Here is a 16,986-nt window from a genome sequence, read left to right as displayed (position 1 = left end):
CTTGGTGAGGTATGAGTGGTTCGTAACCTGGGGTAGGGTACAAAATGTCAAACCTGGGGATACGGAACATGGTAGCCAGCGCAATGGCACTGTATATTTACCATGAGAAAGTAAAACTTATATTTTCCAAATTTTTCTCTTTCTATAATCGTGTCAGTTACTTTTTTAAAGTTAGTGCTGTCAACAATTTTTTTACGTTTTCTGTGGTTTCATATGTTCTTGATATCTCGTAGGATTCGTGTTTATTTTAGTGTTGGTCCCGGCTCTGATCCTTGGCTGAAGAAGTTTGGACGCAAGTGATGACACGCGTCTGTCACTTTCAAAGAAAGAGCCTCGTTTGAACATCACCATTAATGAGAAACAACAACAAAAGAGCCACTAAAAATGTGTTGGTTTGCGCTATGTGGTATTACTCATAATTACTGTTGCAATGTGCATTCATTGTCTCATACTAACTGACACTTCATTTGAAATAAAAAAAAAGTACCTTTGTTCAGTAATTGAATACATCTAATAACTTCTCAGTGAGGTTAGTATCACTAATCCTTTTCATATGTTTGTATTGTATTGGTATTGGATGGGGGTACGAGAAAATTATCTGAGATATCAGGGGGTACGGGCACTGAGGAAGATTAAGAACGACTGGATTAGAGGGGTACCGTTGTTTTGTACAAATTATAAGGGTGATAATGCGTAATGAAGTGCCGGATTGGTACTCTGGATCATCTTTAGATTGGTGGGGTATGATTAGGGTGAAACCATGTTTTCTCCAAGGAATCATTAAACCAAGATGGCTGGTTTGTTGGTGGACTGAGGGGACAATAAATCCAATCCTAAATATTCTAAAATAGTGCAATAGGAATAGAGGATATACTAATTGTAGAAAGTATTTTCATGGCGTAAGCCGTAAACAGAGGAATGAATTTCTTTCCTCAAGAGATGTCAAGTTAGAAAGTATTTTCATGGCGTAAGCTGTAAACAGAGGAATGAATTTCTTTCCTCAAGAGATGTCACAGCAGTAAAGCTTTGATAAATCGTAGTATTGGAATGCATGTTAGCCACCAGTGTTATTAGATTTTTTTTATATCGGTTGCCAGATAAAATATTTAGAATTTTAATGAATATGAACGCCTAAGAATCCATCGAAATTCAGTTTTCATTAATACTTAAGTACGGTACATAACTCAAAGCCTTTATACATATTTCCTATTACGAATTTATGCACAAGTATATAAAAAATTTTAATTTTGAACATATTCATATATATATATATATACATATATATATGTAATTTATATATATATATATATATATATATATATATATATATATATATATATATATATTATATAACAAGTTTCTCAAAAGATAAATAAGGCAGTGGTCACTGACATATTCATACTTTCACTTATGAATCGAGGATGTACCCCCTGCAAAAATAAACAGTGCTGGCACTTCATACACCTACTCATAAAGCTCATGAGTAGTGTGTTGAACCCTGCTGAACACACTGTGCCATTTACCTCTATATTTATTGAAACCTCCTCATCTCGACCTATTCAGCACTTTCTGGGTCTTACTCTCTTCCTTCCTACCGACGTTTCAGATGCATACACTACTTTCACGAACCTGTTGTTGGTTTGATTCTAAACTGATTGTTTTACACCTTCATTGACCTTTTGACCAATTTTACACACCTATCTCATCTTTTCAATATTTTTCATTTGACGCACAGTACGAAAGCTTCACTCTTTTGCTTTCCTTCCCAAGCAGTATCCTCTACTTTACTTACACGAAGGAAAGCATGCTTGATCATTACTTCATGCATTAGAACTTTGTCTTCCAGAAACGCCGTAGGAGCTCCTTTGCTACACACATTTGAAGACTTCCCTCATCCCACCGTCGTCATTCCTGAATGTCGCACGTATCAGCAACTTCCGTCCTCACCCACCATAATAACATTCATGACTCCATCATTTTGGTTTCGATTTCTTCATACTTTCCTCTTGCTCATATTCTCTTTTCACTTTCTCTTCTAACAAACACGTTCAGGTTATTTCAATTGTCTTTGCAGTTTCTTTTCAGTATTTCCCATTTGTATCCGACATTCAACACTACAATTACGATCAATTTTCATATATCAAATCTTTTCATCTATATCTAATATCCTTTCCCATCCTTCTCGCATCAGTCAACCCTTGAAGATGTGACACAGCCTTACTTACGTTAGTGATTTCAAAATCTCTGATGACTTGAAGTTCACCCGTTTCTTCGGATACATTGCAAATTGTTAGATCCCCCGTTTGTTGAGGATCTTCCTCCACGTCTGGCCAATATTTAAAACATTTTTCCTGTATAGATTAGAACAGAAAATGTATCAGTCTGAGAATTTAAGATCTACAAAGGATGAAACAGTTGACGAAGATCCGGAAAATACCAGTATTCTGCAGTTAACCAAAAAAATTGCAATCATTGACAGGTCTACAAAGCATGCAAGGATCAGCAAGAATGCCTCAGAACGCCTGCTAAAGAAATGAGAATGCAGAGTGATGCATAAAAACACGAAAATGCTCAACCTTTGAATGTAAAATAATCAAAGACCTGCAAAGTATACAGAAATCTACACGAGATGAAGTTTTACATTGTAAATACTTGTAGAGATCAGTACAAATTTCAGGGCTACGAGGATACATAAGGCAGTTTCAGTTCTAAACTCTTTAGATTTCTGTAATTTCCAAGGAATTCACAAAATGGTCAAAATTTAATATTCATAATTAATTACGTAACGCCAAAACTTTGCAGATGGTAATTTAACAAAAATTATTCTGTCATAGCAGACAGTGGCGCTATGTTTGCATTCTTAGTTTCAAAGGATGAGAACTTATCATAGCCTAAATTTTTGTTGAAAATACTGTAAAGTGTCTTGATACTACATTAACCTTGCATTGTGTATTTTGTTAATACTTTCCAGGACTCTCAGTGCTACTACAGCAGAAATTTGATTATATATTCGCTTGAAACTCATCATTCTTGGCTTATGTAGCAAAACTGGAGAAGAAATGAATAAGAACCACTTAAAAGACTTTTACGAGGAATCTTTTTTTTTTTATCCGAATTGAACATAGAATTCATTGATCTTTAAAATGAAATCAAACGAGCAATTAAAAATGGCTTGTCTTGTATTGTAGAATTATTCGTGATTATCAGTATTAACTTATTATTATTATTCAAATGCGTGTATCATTATGTGAAACAATTCGTAATGGACCATAACTTTGCTAAGCAAGTTTTATAGAATAGTACTCCCAAAATGCCAAAAACAGGGGAAAATAAAAACAAGATGAAAGAGAATTTTCAAAACTACAAATAAAAAACATAGAGACCTTGCTACAGCTCCTAGCACTAAAAGTAATCAAGATGTGATGAATGGAGAAAAGCCTGACATCACTGACTGGTTTTTTTGTGACTGATTCCGGCGACGGAAACAAAGTAATAAAATCTAAGATTTTGAAAGGGTTGCTGTCAAATTTAGAATTATTAAAAAGTACCAAGCGCCACTCATCTAACACACTATAGTTCTTGGGCTTATTCTTTATAACTTGGAAACTGACATGGTCTTGGCTAGCTAAGCTCGTTCAGTTTTTGGCATAATTTTTTTGTTATAACATTGAGAACAATTATTTTCGTTGCAATGCTTAGGATTCCCGTAGGGAGTAGTGCCGTCAGTGTACCTCTCACGGTGCACTGAAGGCATACTTGAGGTTCTTTGCAGCGTCCCTTCGGCCTCTAGCTACAACCGCTTTCATATTCTCATTCTTCCATCGTACTTTCCAGCCTCTCAGGCCTGAATAACCTTATTGGTCCCAGCGCTTGACCTCTGGCCTGAATTATACATTCCAGTTCCTATAAGACTGAGAACAAAATAGTCACGACTGGTTACGGGGATCTCGTTTTGGAGTGAAGGCGTGCAATGATATGAATGACCCTTGGGAATTTGTGATGTACACCTTTACAATTAGTAATAAGTTCTTGCTGCAAATATAGTATCGTTTATGTAAATACATTCATTGCGACCTGGCCTAAATTAACTTAGGTATAAGACTACTTACACCATCAATGGCAACGTCGAGTTTTCCAAGTAAATTTTTCATAATTCGTATTTTTCACAATTATAAGATTTTCGTAGCGAACAAGATAAGAGCCTATAAACATGCCTAGTAAGTTTCTACAATAGAAGAATAAGAAAAGGGGAAAGCTGAGTACATAACATCTATAAAAAAAAAAAAACTAAACGTAAGTGCCCCACCCTTCCTCTCTCCACGAGATCCGTGAGCATGACGATGTTGAGACATTCCAGTTCCCAGATCATTTTCCAGAAGTCAGGTACTGTCGACTCTTTAGGCCCCTGCGAGGCTATGAAAGTCCTCTCGTCATTGATATCCTGAGGGGAAGTAAAGCATGAGAGAATAATTGAATTTTTCATTGGGGTATAATATCAGAAAGGAGGGAGGGAGGGTTTCTTGTCTGAAGAAGCAATGTAAAGGGAAAGGTTAGGTTGTTTGGGTCATAACAAGACGAAAATAAAAGGAAAATGTAGGGAGAAAGGGAAGGATTCTTTTATTGGTATTAGAAATTGAAACTGTATGGGAAAATTGATTATTTGCTAAGTAAATACACAGAGAAAAAGGGGAATTCATTAGGTATTATGAAATAAGGATAATGTAGAAAAAATATTCTAAATGTATATATTGAATCCTAAAATAGCAATGAGTGCTATACCCTATACTACGATGCTGAAGATGGATATATTCCAGGTCTGTCTGGATGTACCTGAATTTGATTGGCAAATCTGATGTATATTTAAGTTAAAATAGAATTTCATCTTTCTTCGGGGCGGATTGGTTAAGGTTAACTTTGCCCTGGTTTATCGTATGAGGGTTTGAATGCAACTAGGGGGCGTAGGGCTTCTTGAATTATGTTTCAGTGGGATTCGAGACTTGTGATAAAATGATAAGCATATACAGAAAAATGTCAGAGGTATATATTTAGATTGAAAGTGATATATATATATATATATATATATATGATATATATATATATATATATATATATATATATATATATATATATATATATATATATATATATATATATATATATATATATATATATATATAAATGGATGTATGTATGTATGTTCCAGCATAACTCTGAAATGCAATGGGCAATTTCAACCAAACTTGGTATACATATGACTTACTATCTCGAAAAGAATACTGTGGGTGTAAGACATCACCAGCACCAAAGGGGGTGGGGGTGGAAGGGCTTCCCTGAAAGTGCTGGTTCTGCCAGTGAAACGGGGCTGGTTATGCCTGTAGAATTAGTAACGACGAATTTATCATACCTAATTTCGGTATATATATTATGACCTAATATCTGGAAAAGAGTACTGTGGGAGTAAGACATCAACGGCACCAAAGACGGGTGGGGGTTGGGAAGGGGGTGACAGAGAGAGAGAGAGAGAAGGAGAGGGAGAGGAAGTGAGAGAGCGAGTAGAGGGGGTGTTAGGGAGAAGAAAGAGGGAAAGAGACAGGGAGGGTTGGAGAAAGAAAGAGAGAGAGAGAGGGAGAGAGTGAGAGAAAGGAAAAGGGAGAGAGGAAAGAGTGTGAGAGAGAGAGTGAGAGGGGAGTGAGAGAGAGGAAGAGAGAGAGAGAGAGAGAGAGAGAGAGAGAGAGTAGAGTGGGTGTTAGGGAGGAGAAAGAGGAAAAGAGAATGAGAGAGAGAGAGAGAGAGTTTATCGGTTGTCATTCAGACTTATCCTGGGCAGTGCCGGGTTGGTCAGCTAGTATATATATATAATATATATGTATATCATATATATGAATGTATGTATTTATGTATATATATGTGTATGTATATAAATATATATTTATATATATAAATATATGTATGTATGTACAGTGTAAATTATGTAATACAATTATAAATATATATGTAATATAATTCACACACACACACACACACACACATATATATATATATATATATATATATATATATATATATATATATATATACTCGTATAATTATATATGTATATGTATATATATAAATGGATGCATGTATGGGTGTTCCAGCATAACTCTGAAATGCATAAAGCAATTTCAACCAAACATGGTATACATATGACTTACTATCTCGAAAAGAATACTGTGGGGGTAAGGCATCACTAGCATCAAAGGGTATGAAAGGGGTTGGGGGTGGAAAGGGCTTCCCTGCAATGGGGCTGGTTCTGCCTGTAGACTTAGTAACTAAATAAACTCTGTGAATTTATCATACCTCATTTCGGTATACATATGACTTACTATCTGGAAAAGAATGCAGGGGGCTGGGGAAGTAAGGCATCACTGGCACCAAAGGGGCTGGGGCTGGAGGGGGTGACATGTAAAAATAACTGAAAACAAAAGATATTAGTGTCTAATCCATAGTTTTCGAGGTCGCTGCGATGACTAGTAACACTCCCGATGCCCTTTAAGTGCAAGTTCAGCCTCGATAGGAATGGGGCTGAGAAGGGGTGAAATATAAATTGTCAAAAATTCTGGGCAATATAATTGAAGCAACTATCTTAACAGGGAAGGAGAGAGAGAGAGAGAGAGAGAGAGAGAGGAGAGAGAGAGAGAGTAGAGGGGGTGGTAGGGGAGAGGAGAGAGAGAGAGAGAAGAGGGAGAGGAAGTGAGAGAGAATAGGGGGTTGAGAGAGGAGAAAGAGGAGGGAGAGAAGAGGGGGTGTTAGGAAGGAGAAAAGGGAAAAACACAGAGAGCACTTATTGATGTCATTCAGAGTTTTCATAGGCAGTGCCAGGTTTTATATATATATATATATATATATATATATATATATTTATATATATATATATATATATATATATATATATATATATATATATATATATATATATATATATATATATATATATATATATATATATATATATATATATATATATATATATATATATATATATATATATATAATACATGACATAGAAACAGATGAAAATCATGAAGCCTTACTTCAATATAACTGGCATTAATATAGTCTGATCCCGGGACTCCGTCTTGTTCTTTTAAGACGACTCTCGCATGGTCATCTGAAAAATAAAAATTGAGTATTTCAGTGACATCGACTTCTTCCGAAAGCAGAAGCCGATGGGATTGGCAACTTAATGTCCTATTTAGCTCAGTCCCAAAAGAAAGATAATGAAACAAGTAAAAAATGCGCCAAAGAAACGGTGGTGGCCTCAACCTCGGCCCATAAAACTCTTAGCCGCGGCCCATGGTGGCCTATGTTGTTGGTACTCGTAGCTCTGCCAGAAGTATGATTATAGCTAACTTTAACCTTAAATAAAATAAAAACTACTGAGGCTAGAGGGATGCAATTTGATATGTTTGATGATTGGAGGGTGCATGATCAACATGCCAATTTGCATCTCTCTAGCCTCGGTAGTTTGTAAGATCTGAGTGCGGACGGACAGACAAAGCTGGCACAATAATTTCCTTTTACAGAAAACTAAAAATGGGGGTTGGTGGGACAGGAGTTAACGTTGAAGGAAGAAACTGAAAACGATGCAAGACGGGATTTCCAAATCATTTGCCAGTTTTTAACGTTGTGCATTAAAATTTGTAATCGATATAATTTCATGACTAGCATTTAATAGCGCAGTGTTGAATGGCGATGTTGCATGCTAAACAACATTTAGAGCGCGTATAAAAACTCAGTCACTAACAAGGAAACAATTTTGTAAACAATTAACTACAGAGAGAGTGTTGTAGCGAATAATGCTTATTAGTAGGCCATGTTTTGCAAATATTTTGTAGAAGTGAAGTTAATTACTGTTACTGATAGACAACTACAAAAAAAGTGTTATTGTTATGCGTACGATAATGTAATTTCAGCTGATATCAAATTCCAAAATAAATCAAAGCAAACACACTATCTATGTTTAAACAAAGGATAAACTAATAAGTAAATAGAATCTTAGATTCTAAAGTAATAAAAGAAAGAGTGAATTAGCTAATCAGTTGATTAATTGTTTACTCTGATCATAAGGAGACGAGTGTATACTGCTATATCTGTATGAACTAATGCAGAAGTAGATTAAAAACAATTATGTAAGTAAAATCTTCATTTATGTACCCTGCTGAAATCTAGACGTAAACGTTCAGTAAGCAACAGTTTACGGTAAAGATGTACTGCAAAAAATACAAAAATCTAATGATGAAATGCAGTAAAAAACAATTACAAGCTAACTTACAAGGCAGAATATTAGAATAACGATTCTTTTGCTTGTTATAATCGGCCTTGGAAACTTCGTTAGGATGAGTGCTACTCACGCTCTTCAGGAGTGCGAATTCTTCTTCCAAGCCTTTCTGGGAGTCTAATTCAAGGTCCTGGAAAGTTTCGTATTTAGTCCTTGTCTGTATTTGTGTCAGCATTACCAGAGCATGATAATGTGTGCGTTTAGCCACTGCTGTATTATATATATATATATATATATATATATATATATATATATATATATATATATATATATATATATATATATATATATATATATATATATATATATATATATATATATATATATATATATAATACACATACACACGTACATACATATCATTATTGTCATAAGGATGACTTGAAAACAAAAGTGGTAATAAGGAAAGTGACGGCGTAGTTTGTAGATGTGGAGTTGCTGGAGTGGAGGGTAATTGGAAGTCTCATGGAAATGTGTCCAGAAAGGAGGATGATAGTTGAATATGTTTCCAAAGAAGAGTTTACTTGGAAAATTGAAAATGGTAAGGGAGATCTTGTTAGACTGTCAGTACAGTAGATGAAAGTGGAAGTTCATGGATGTGGTGCTGAGAGGAGGAGTTGGGGGCATATCTGATCATTACTAGATTGAAGAGGAAGTTTGACAGAGGAAGTGAGAAGATGCTAAATAAAACATAGGGTAGTATAAGGCTGCTGTAGTGGATGGTGAGAAATTTAGGAAAAAAATATGAAAATAGTAAATATATGTCACAAATAAATGCATACATGTATACATAGGTAATAGTTTAGAAATAAGCAGTAAAATAATTGAAGGAGCTTGATGTGACTAACGTGATATCCTGTCTGCCAAGTGGTTGCTTGAACCCACCAGGAAAATACTCACAGCAATGTATTGTCGCAATTCATCTTTCTTCATGGGTTTTGTCTCTGGTATTTGCCGAGATTTGAATGGGCGTTCTAACGGTGGCATCATATGACTGCATCAAACAGAAAGTGATTTTAATATGCTGTTTTCCAGAAAATGTTTAATTTAAATAAATAGATGATCAGCTGTTGAGAAATATGACAAGAAGGTAAAGTCAGTGTTGCATGGAACTTAAAAGTGGTATTACAGTGTCTTTTACTTTTGAACATCAACATCCGTGACTTTGCCAAGATGTCTGCTCCACAGGTTTTCAGTATAAGCAATAAGAGGTCGTAGGAGCTGGGCAGTGTACTGTCATGGCACCTCAACAGAATACGGGTGCTATTATTTTGCAAAATGAGTACCGCTTGTCATTTCAAAGTCACGTACATTAAAGTAATGGTGGAAGCTCTCAATTGAATTACAGTTTATGAAAGATAGCCAAACAGGATACCTTCTGATGAGGATCAAATGAAAAGTTGTTAAGAGCAGTATACTAGAATTCCATGAAGTTTACGCAACAGAACAATATTCTGACAAAGGCAAACAAAAAGATGGCTTTAATTCTGTCACCTCTGTACTTAGGAAATGTATAAACAGTACTAATTTATAAGTGTTTTGGGAACGGAAGTTTGGAGTCGAAGATAGTAGCAAGTACACAGTCGTTAAGCGCAGCGTTACTTGTGCACTTGGAATCATAGACACACACACATATACATTATATATATTGTTACGTGGGTCCTTTGGCTAATGAGTTTAGTAATTAATTACTTAAATTCATATTATCTTGCTTTACTTAAGACCCACATAATTCTGTCAGTTAAGGCTAAAATTAACTCTAAGGGACAGATATTGAATAGATCAGTAAAGGACAGATTTAACTAAGAATAGCGGTTTATTCATAACTACATGAATGAATTCAACAAACTTACTGGAACAGTAGTTTCAACAAAAAAACCTAAAATAAAATGAAATGGGTTATTTACTTGGGGCCCGTCAGTCAGGCTAACGAGATGAACTGGGTATCCAGCCTCTCGTGGTGAGGTATCTTCTGTGGCCTGGCCGTAGAGAACAAGGTGCTTATTAAGTTGACGAACTTGGTGGCTGGGACATGATTTGGGCAGGCCGGATGTCCAGCACTATAGTGGCCGGCAGCATCTCAGGAGCGACAAGGGCCTTTGTGGGGGCTCAGTTACCTGCAGTGACTGTTGGTGGAGAAGAGTGAGTGGAAGTGGATGGAGAGGAGTTCTGGTTATTGGTAGGAGACGGCTTATTGGTGTCCAACTTGTAGCGGCAAACGGGTTCAATGTGCCCCTCCTTCTTATAGTGGGTACATGTAGGCTTGCTAGGTAGTCTGTTCTTCGGGCGGGTCAAGCCTGAGAGGTACCCGGGTGGCACTATGCGCTGTTGGACTGGTTGTAGGTTTCCTAGGAATCAGCCGTGCGGCAGGCTTCCATAAGTGTTATGGGCTGCTTGTCATTTAGATACACAGCAAGGGGCCTGGGGACACATTGTAAAAGATCCTCCAGTATGGTCTGATTGGATAGGTCCTCAAGTGTAGTGCATGACAGGGAGCCGAACCAGCGTGTACAGGACTGGGTCTTGTGACAGGCCCATTCGGTCCAGGACCAGCTGACTTCCTTGGCAAGACCTCGAAACCGCAATCGCCATTTCTCCGGGGTTATTTTGTAGGCTTTTGTTATGACCCTCCGAACTTCTGCCATGTTGCCCCTTTGACTCTTCTCCAGGGAGCAGAGGGCTGCCTTAGCTTTTCCTTCCATTTGCTTGGCAAGCACTAAGGCCCTCTCTGTCTCAGTGGTGTTGTAGTTTTCAATGAGTCTCTATTTCCTGCAACTGTGCTTCTGGCTCTTCAAGCTGTCTTTTCTTCTCTTGCGTCTTCCAGCTGCCTCTGTTCTTCATCATGCTTCCACTGTTCTGCTCCATCTTCCCTCTCCTTCTTGGCCAAGTCATCCAGTTGTTCTTTTACCTACTTGGTGAGATCCTTTCCCATGAGACCTGCCTCCTTCCCCAGATCCATGAAGGTTCTGTAATGTTCTGTTGCCATGGTTCTGGTAGGTTAGGATGTGTCAGATCGTCTACCTGGGATGACTGGAATTACTTGTGAATTGGGGAAGTGTCCCTCAGATTTGGTTGACACTTCCGTGGTGTGGCACCTTTTCAATACGGTGGCACTGTGGCTGAGTATGCTGTGCAAAGGTCACACTTATGGCGTTTTATATCTCGAGGTACAGGTGTAGCTTAGTCACACAGGACTTTCTTCTCTTTGGGTGGCACTGTGGTGCCAATGCGTTCCTAGGAATCAACACTCTTTTGAAGTACCACTAATTGTACTAAGGGGAAATGCACTCTGCCCAAAGCATAGTGTAATTGTTAAGTAGGAGAAAAAGGAAAGGTAAGGGGAAACAGATATGTAAGCGCTTCAGTTGGTTACGACAGTGCCTCAGGTTTGTGACACTGTGGAAACGAAGAATCAATTTTGGTGGCTTTGGCACTCGTGGGTGACTAGTTCCTAGTACTTGCTGCTCTTTCCTTTCATGCGGAGGAAGGAAGGCTTTTATGCTTAAGTCTGGATAAATAGACCCCACTCGTGATGGACAGTTGTCAATAACTGTGTTACTGTGGTTAATTTTTAACTTGTCCCCAAGTATTTGTGGGACAGAGGTGTGTTTTTTTTGCTATGTCAGCCCGTTCTTTCTTCTGAAGACGGTGCACACACACGCAGCTACTTAAACACTTAAGAAAGTGAAGGAAAGAGAAAAGACTAATTGGCTAACTTTTTTTTTCTTTAAACACGTTGCATAAAATTATATGTGACTAGTTTTCCCTTTAATTGAAGTATTTTTATTTTAAAGATTTGTGAGTACGGTATTACACTGCGCGGAGTAGTGCGTCAGTGCATATGAATGGAAGACTTTTTTGACTGAGAGAGACGTCTACTCATGGCAAGGTATTGCCATTGTTACGTGGGTCCTTCGGCTAATGAGTTTAATAATTAGTTACTTTAACTTATATTGCCTTGCTTTACCTAAGACCCACGTAATTCTGTCAGCTAAGGCTTAAATTAACTCTAAAGGACAGATATTGAATAGATCAGGTCGCCAGTTGACACGAGTTAACAAAGAATAGAGGTTCATTCATTACCACATGAATGAATTCAGCAAACTTACTGGAACACTATTTTCAACAAAAAAACGTAAAATAAAATGAAATATCTTAGTTACAAGCTAACAGCGGCTCAGCATATAGTCCAACTTAGGACACACTTCAGTGCTACATAGAATGAACACAACAAATTTATATGCCTCTCAGATGGTTTATCAGGATTTACCGCAAGACCGAATTAAGGCTTCTTGGTACTAATGATGCACATTCTTCTCCAAGAAAGCGGATGTTGCGCAGGCCCAAGGCATACACAATTCTGGAAAAGATGTATCCAGATAACAATTTTGCATTACAGAAACTCTCACTTGTCATTACTTAATCACAAGGGGATGATTTCTTAAGTTAGGAATAATACTTGCAACACCATGGAGGATAAGTTATGTGACTTCACTAGACTACAATAATTGTACTTGATAGATGACTTCGTAAATGGGATATGTTTTACTAGGCTTTCTTAGTCAGTGACTGTTTCAGAGAGGAAAATTTGAACAAGGGAAAATGAGAGTTTCAATCGAAGGGAAAGAGAACTGGGAGCAATTGTCAATTCAGGCTTACCGCTAGGTTAGCTAATGCAGTGATCAGTTGCATAAGATTCCTTGGTCCATTGAAATAGCAAATTTCTCCTCGGTTTGAACAAAGGAGGGAAAAACAATGACTGCTTGGACGGCAGCCCGGTCACGTCCGGACGCTGTGGCAGCTGTGTGGAGTCTAGAGTATGGGCAGCATCTTGCATACTTGCTTCAAAACTCCAGTCGCCAGTACGCAGAGTAGAGGAAATTGGGTTTTAAGAACAGAATGACTAAGACCTAGTCTAGCAAAACTGTATCCATCTGTGCCCCTCTATGCTAAAGTCTCGGCCATTGGTGAATGGAATTTGAAAACACTGTAAACTGAAAGCAGCCTACATTGTCTGCCCTCTTACTTTAACAAAAGACAAATTTTTATTATTCGATTAAGAAACAAGGAAGAGAGGCCGAACCGTGAATATATCTATATATCTATCTCTATATACATTATATATACACACACATATATATATATATATATATATATATATATATATATATATATATATATATATTGTAATGTGAGAAAAAACTTCCTAAGCAAACCCAAACCTCCAAACTGCCTTGCAGATTAAATAAAGTATTTTCATACTGATAACCAACTGAAGAAGGGCGTGAGAAGCTCAGCCACTATGTAAATTTCTCTCCATGCTCCCCTTTTTGGTGCATCTTTTTATCTTTCCTAAGACCTAGTGACTGCTTGAATTACCTCTTTTCAGATAAAAGGCGAATGGAGATGGAAGCCTGCTGAAACCTGCCATAAAGGTTTGGTCCCCCATAAAAGCTGGCGAACATGTGTTGCCAAAAGTCACCAGGATTTGTAAGGTCTTGACATAGAAAACGGAAAATCGTGACACGTGACTGAGTTGCCATCTTGCAACCTCAGCACCCTCTGAAAAGAGCAACAACTTAAGCCTCCGAGGTCATAAAGGGCAGAGACAGCTGGCATCGCCCTCAGAGCCATGCCAGTAGCAGACCCACACACATCCCCTTGTGTGCTCCTTATTGAGCTGACCCCCATGTGGTCATCTTTCAACCACCCAGTCACATTATCTGTGCATTCCCTTTAAACTCATCCCTCCATCCCTGGTGAAATTTGACAAGGCTCTCCATCGCTCCATTATAAGGTAAAGTCCTGATTTGAAGTTCTTTCAAACAGTCATGTTACTTTAATCTTTCACTGGGTGGGGAGAGGTCAGAGTGGGGTTCACGGCCCTATGTTGGGCAAGGGCAAGCTCGTGGGCTCTTTCTTTCTCCCTCTCTTGTCTTTCTTTGGCTTCTTTCCCCTGTCTCTCCTCTTCCTTGGCTTCTTTCTCCTGTCTCTTCTTAGCCTCCGCTCTTTTATTCAGCGACCCATGCTACCAGCTCTGAGCCCTGTAATGCCATTTGTTTCCCCACCTTGGTGAAAATTTAGATTTCCTTAAGGACAGTAGCCATGTCGCAGGTGCGTAGGGTGAGAATTTATCCCCCCAAAAGCCTGGTATAGCTTGAGCGCGCCAAGCTAAGTGGAATGGCACTCAGGTCCAGCAGGGAGTGATTATGCAATGGAGGGGACCAGTAGGTGGCACCACTAGTAAATGTGAGTGCCCCTCTGGGTGAGGTTGCACTGGCACTAGTAGGATCATTCCGAAGAACTGGGGAATGGCACTCTTGGTGCTGGCTTGTTACGGGGAGTTGAGCGCGAGAATTTTAAGGTCTTGCTTTTAGAGAACGGTTTGTTGGTTTTTTCGAGAGAACGGTTTGTTGGTTTTTTTGAGAGAATGGATAGTGGCACTTTATAGCGCAGGACTCGTTCCACGGGAATCGAGCTTGCGAATTTTAATGGTTTTATTTGAGAGAACATTTTGGTGGCACTTGTGGTATGTGGCTCATTCTGGGGAATCAAGTGTGAGGGTTTTAGGGTTCATTCGGGAGAATGTTTGGTGGCACTTTATAGCGCGGGGCTCGTTTTGGTGGGAATCGAGTATGTGGACCTTAAGGTTTTCATTCAAGAGAACGTTCTGGTGGCACTTCATAGTGTGGGGCTCGTTCCGAGGGGAATTGAGTGTGAGAACTTTAAGGTTTTTGTTTGAGAGAATGTTCTGGTGGCACTCTGCTGTGTATGGCTCGTTCTTGGGAATCAAGCATGAGGTTAGGGTTTGTTTGAGAGGGCTTGGTCTGTTCCGGAGAATATAGGTTTGTTTGAAAGAACATAGGTTTGTTCGAAAAGAATGGGTTTGTTTCCAGGTTTGTTCAGAAAGGATGGGCTTGTTTGTAGGTTTGTTCTAAAAGAACGGGTTTGTTTGTAGGTTTCTTTGAAAAGAACGGGTTTGTTCTGTTCCATAGAATGTAGGTTTGTTCGAAAGAACGTAGGTTTGGTTTTGGTTCTCTCAGGGTGCGGGCTTGTTCCATAGAATCGAGCGCATGATTTTTAAGATTTTGTGGGAGCCCTCAATACGGGGTAGGTTCGAGTAACTCAGCCGTGTGCAGTAACATGGAAATTTGGTAAATAGTTAGCAGGGTCCTTAAAGCTATCATGCAACGGATGTTCATTTGTTGTGATCATGTGTGTGAAGAATTTTACATTATAGTATAAGATTGCCCTGATGTAAACGTGATCATAATGGTTCGTGAAGTTTACATTACTCTTAAGAGGTCGCAAGGTAATGTTGTGATGGGTAGCCGGGCACGTGCGTCGGCCACATAGTTGTCTGAGCAAAGTCTCATGGGAAGTTTTATGAGACAATGGCGAACAGTTTTGGGAAAGTTTCCCTCATCTCTTCATGGGGTTTAGGCATGGGAGCGAAGAATTGCTCACCCACGCAGACTTAGGAAATCAAAATGAAACACTTCTTAGACTTGCAAAGTGGCTCACGTGGCCACGTATTAATGAACTTTGGAAATGTAAATTTTCAAAGGGCAGACATGGAGTTTCTTAGGAGGTTGATTAGAAATTTTAGCACGTTTGCTACTGCGTGTGTGAGAAAGAGAGGGGCAAAGCGGAATTGCCTATTGTACCTGATCTGAGTTGCCAGATGGTGGTTGTTCTATCTAAAACAATGGACGGCAAATTGTCCAGAGCATATGGTGGGGGGAATAAATGCACTTTTCCCTTTTTAACACTGTTAACACTTCACTTCCTAACTAAGACCTAGCAATTTAAGTCATGCAGAAGTTGCTAGCATGCAGTAGTGGCAAAACTCGTGTTTCGAAATAATAACACTCTTTGTCACGGTGAGATTGCTTGTTCAGCATGCACACGGGGATTTTAATTCTTAGAGAAAATTTAATAATAAAAAAAAATTCTAGTCGCGATTTATGATTGCAATAATACAAAAGTAACAAAATACCTACGCTGTGTACCTTCGTTCACTTGTATGTGTTTATTTAAGGGGATCTAAGGTAAAAGGCTCATTTCTCGTCTTGTATCCAGCTTAGCGGAGCTATTTGCTGTGCTTGCAGTGATGTTGCAGACTACAAATCTTGAGCAGGGGTCACCACTTTTATATTCTAAACCTGGGAAGGGGACTTGCCTCAAGGTTTGTTGCAATCTGACTAGAATTCTTGGGTTGGTAGAACATAGAAGAAAAGAAAATGAGCTGAGGGCTTTACTAGAAACGGGAATTTTAGATAAACTCTTAGGGTAGCTAGAATCACATATATTTACAATAACACAAATCAGAAGATGGGAATAATTGTGACAGGTAAATGGGATCCTGTTGGAGCAATAAATCAAGATGAACAGATGACAACTGGATGCTGGGGATTTCACTTTAAGGGCACTGTGAATAAAGTTACAGTGGGTTTACCACGGCAGTGAAAGGACAATCGAAGTAGAGGGGTCCACAGCAAGAAAACTCTTGTCTGTGATGGAGAATGCATGCGATTAACTGACAAAATTAGCGCAATTAATAGTAGAGTTGTCGGCTAGCACTCTGCTAGGCCCAAGTTCGAGTCTCCGGCCAGCCAATGAAGAATTAGAGGAATGTATTTCTGGTGATAGAAATTAATTTCTCG

The 16,986-nt window shown here is 38.5% G+C and overlaps 2 protein-coding genes across 2 annotated transcripts in view; one reads left to right on the top strand and one right to left on the bottom strand.

Annotated features, from left to right (window-relative positions):
- Mp (Multiplexin) overlaps nt 1–16,986 on the top strand; it is a 657,865-nt gene that overhangs the window by 13,777 nt on the left and 627,102 nt on the right. The gene's annotated exons all lie outside the window — the stretch shown is intronic.
- LOC136854628 (receptor-type tyrosine-protein phosphatase alpha-like) overlaps nt 1–16,986 on the bottom strand; it is a 29,952-nt gene that overhangs the window by 7,800 nt on the left and 5,166 nt on the right. Inside the window, exons 5-9 of the mRNA XM_067131174.1 lie at nt 9,221–9,314; nt 8,315–8,450; nt 7,074–7,150; nt 4,307–4,441; nt 2,226–2,351 (exon numbers count right to left, since the gene is read on the bottom strand). Coding sequence (XP_066987275.1) covers nt 2,226–2,351; nt 4,307–4,441; nt 7,074–7,150; nt 8,315–8,450; nt 9,221–9,314 — 568 coding nt within the window. The remainder of the gene's footprint in view (nt 1–2,225; nt 2,352–4,306; nt 4,442–7,073; nt 7,151–8,314; nt 8,451–9,220; nt 9,315–16,986) is intronic.

Source organism: Macrobrachium rosenbergii, chromosome 29, assembly GCF_040412425.1.
Source record: "Macrobrachium rosenbergii isolate ZJJX-2024 chromosome 29, ASM4041242v1, whole genome shotgun sequence".
Lineage (NCBI taxonomy): Eukaryota > Metazoa > Arthropoda > Malacostraca > Decapoda > Palaemonidae > Macrobrachium > Macrobrachium rosenbergii.
The sequence above is the reverse complement of the archived record's forward strand: the minus strand, read 5'-3'. Positions and strand labels throughout refer to the sequence as shown.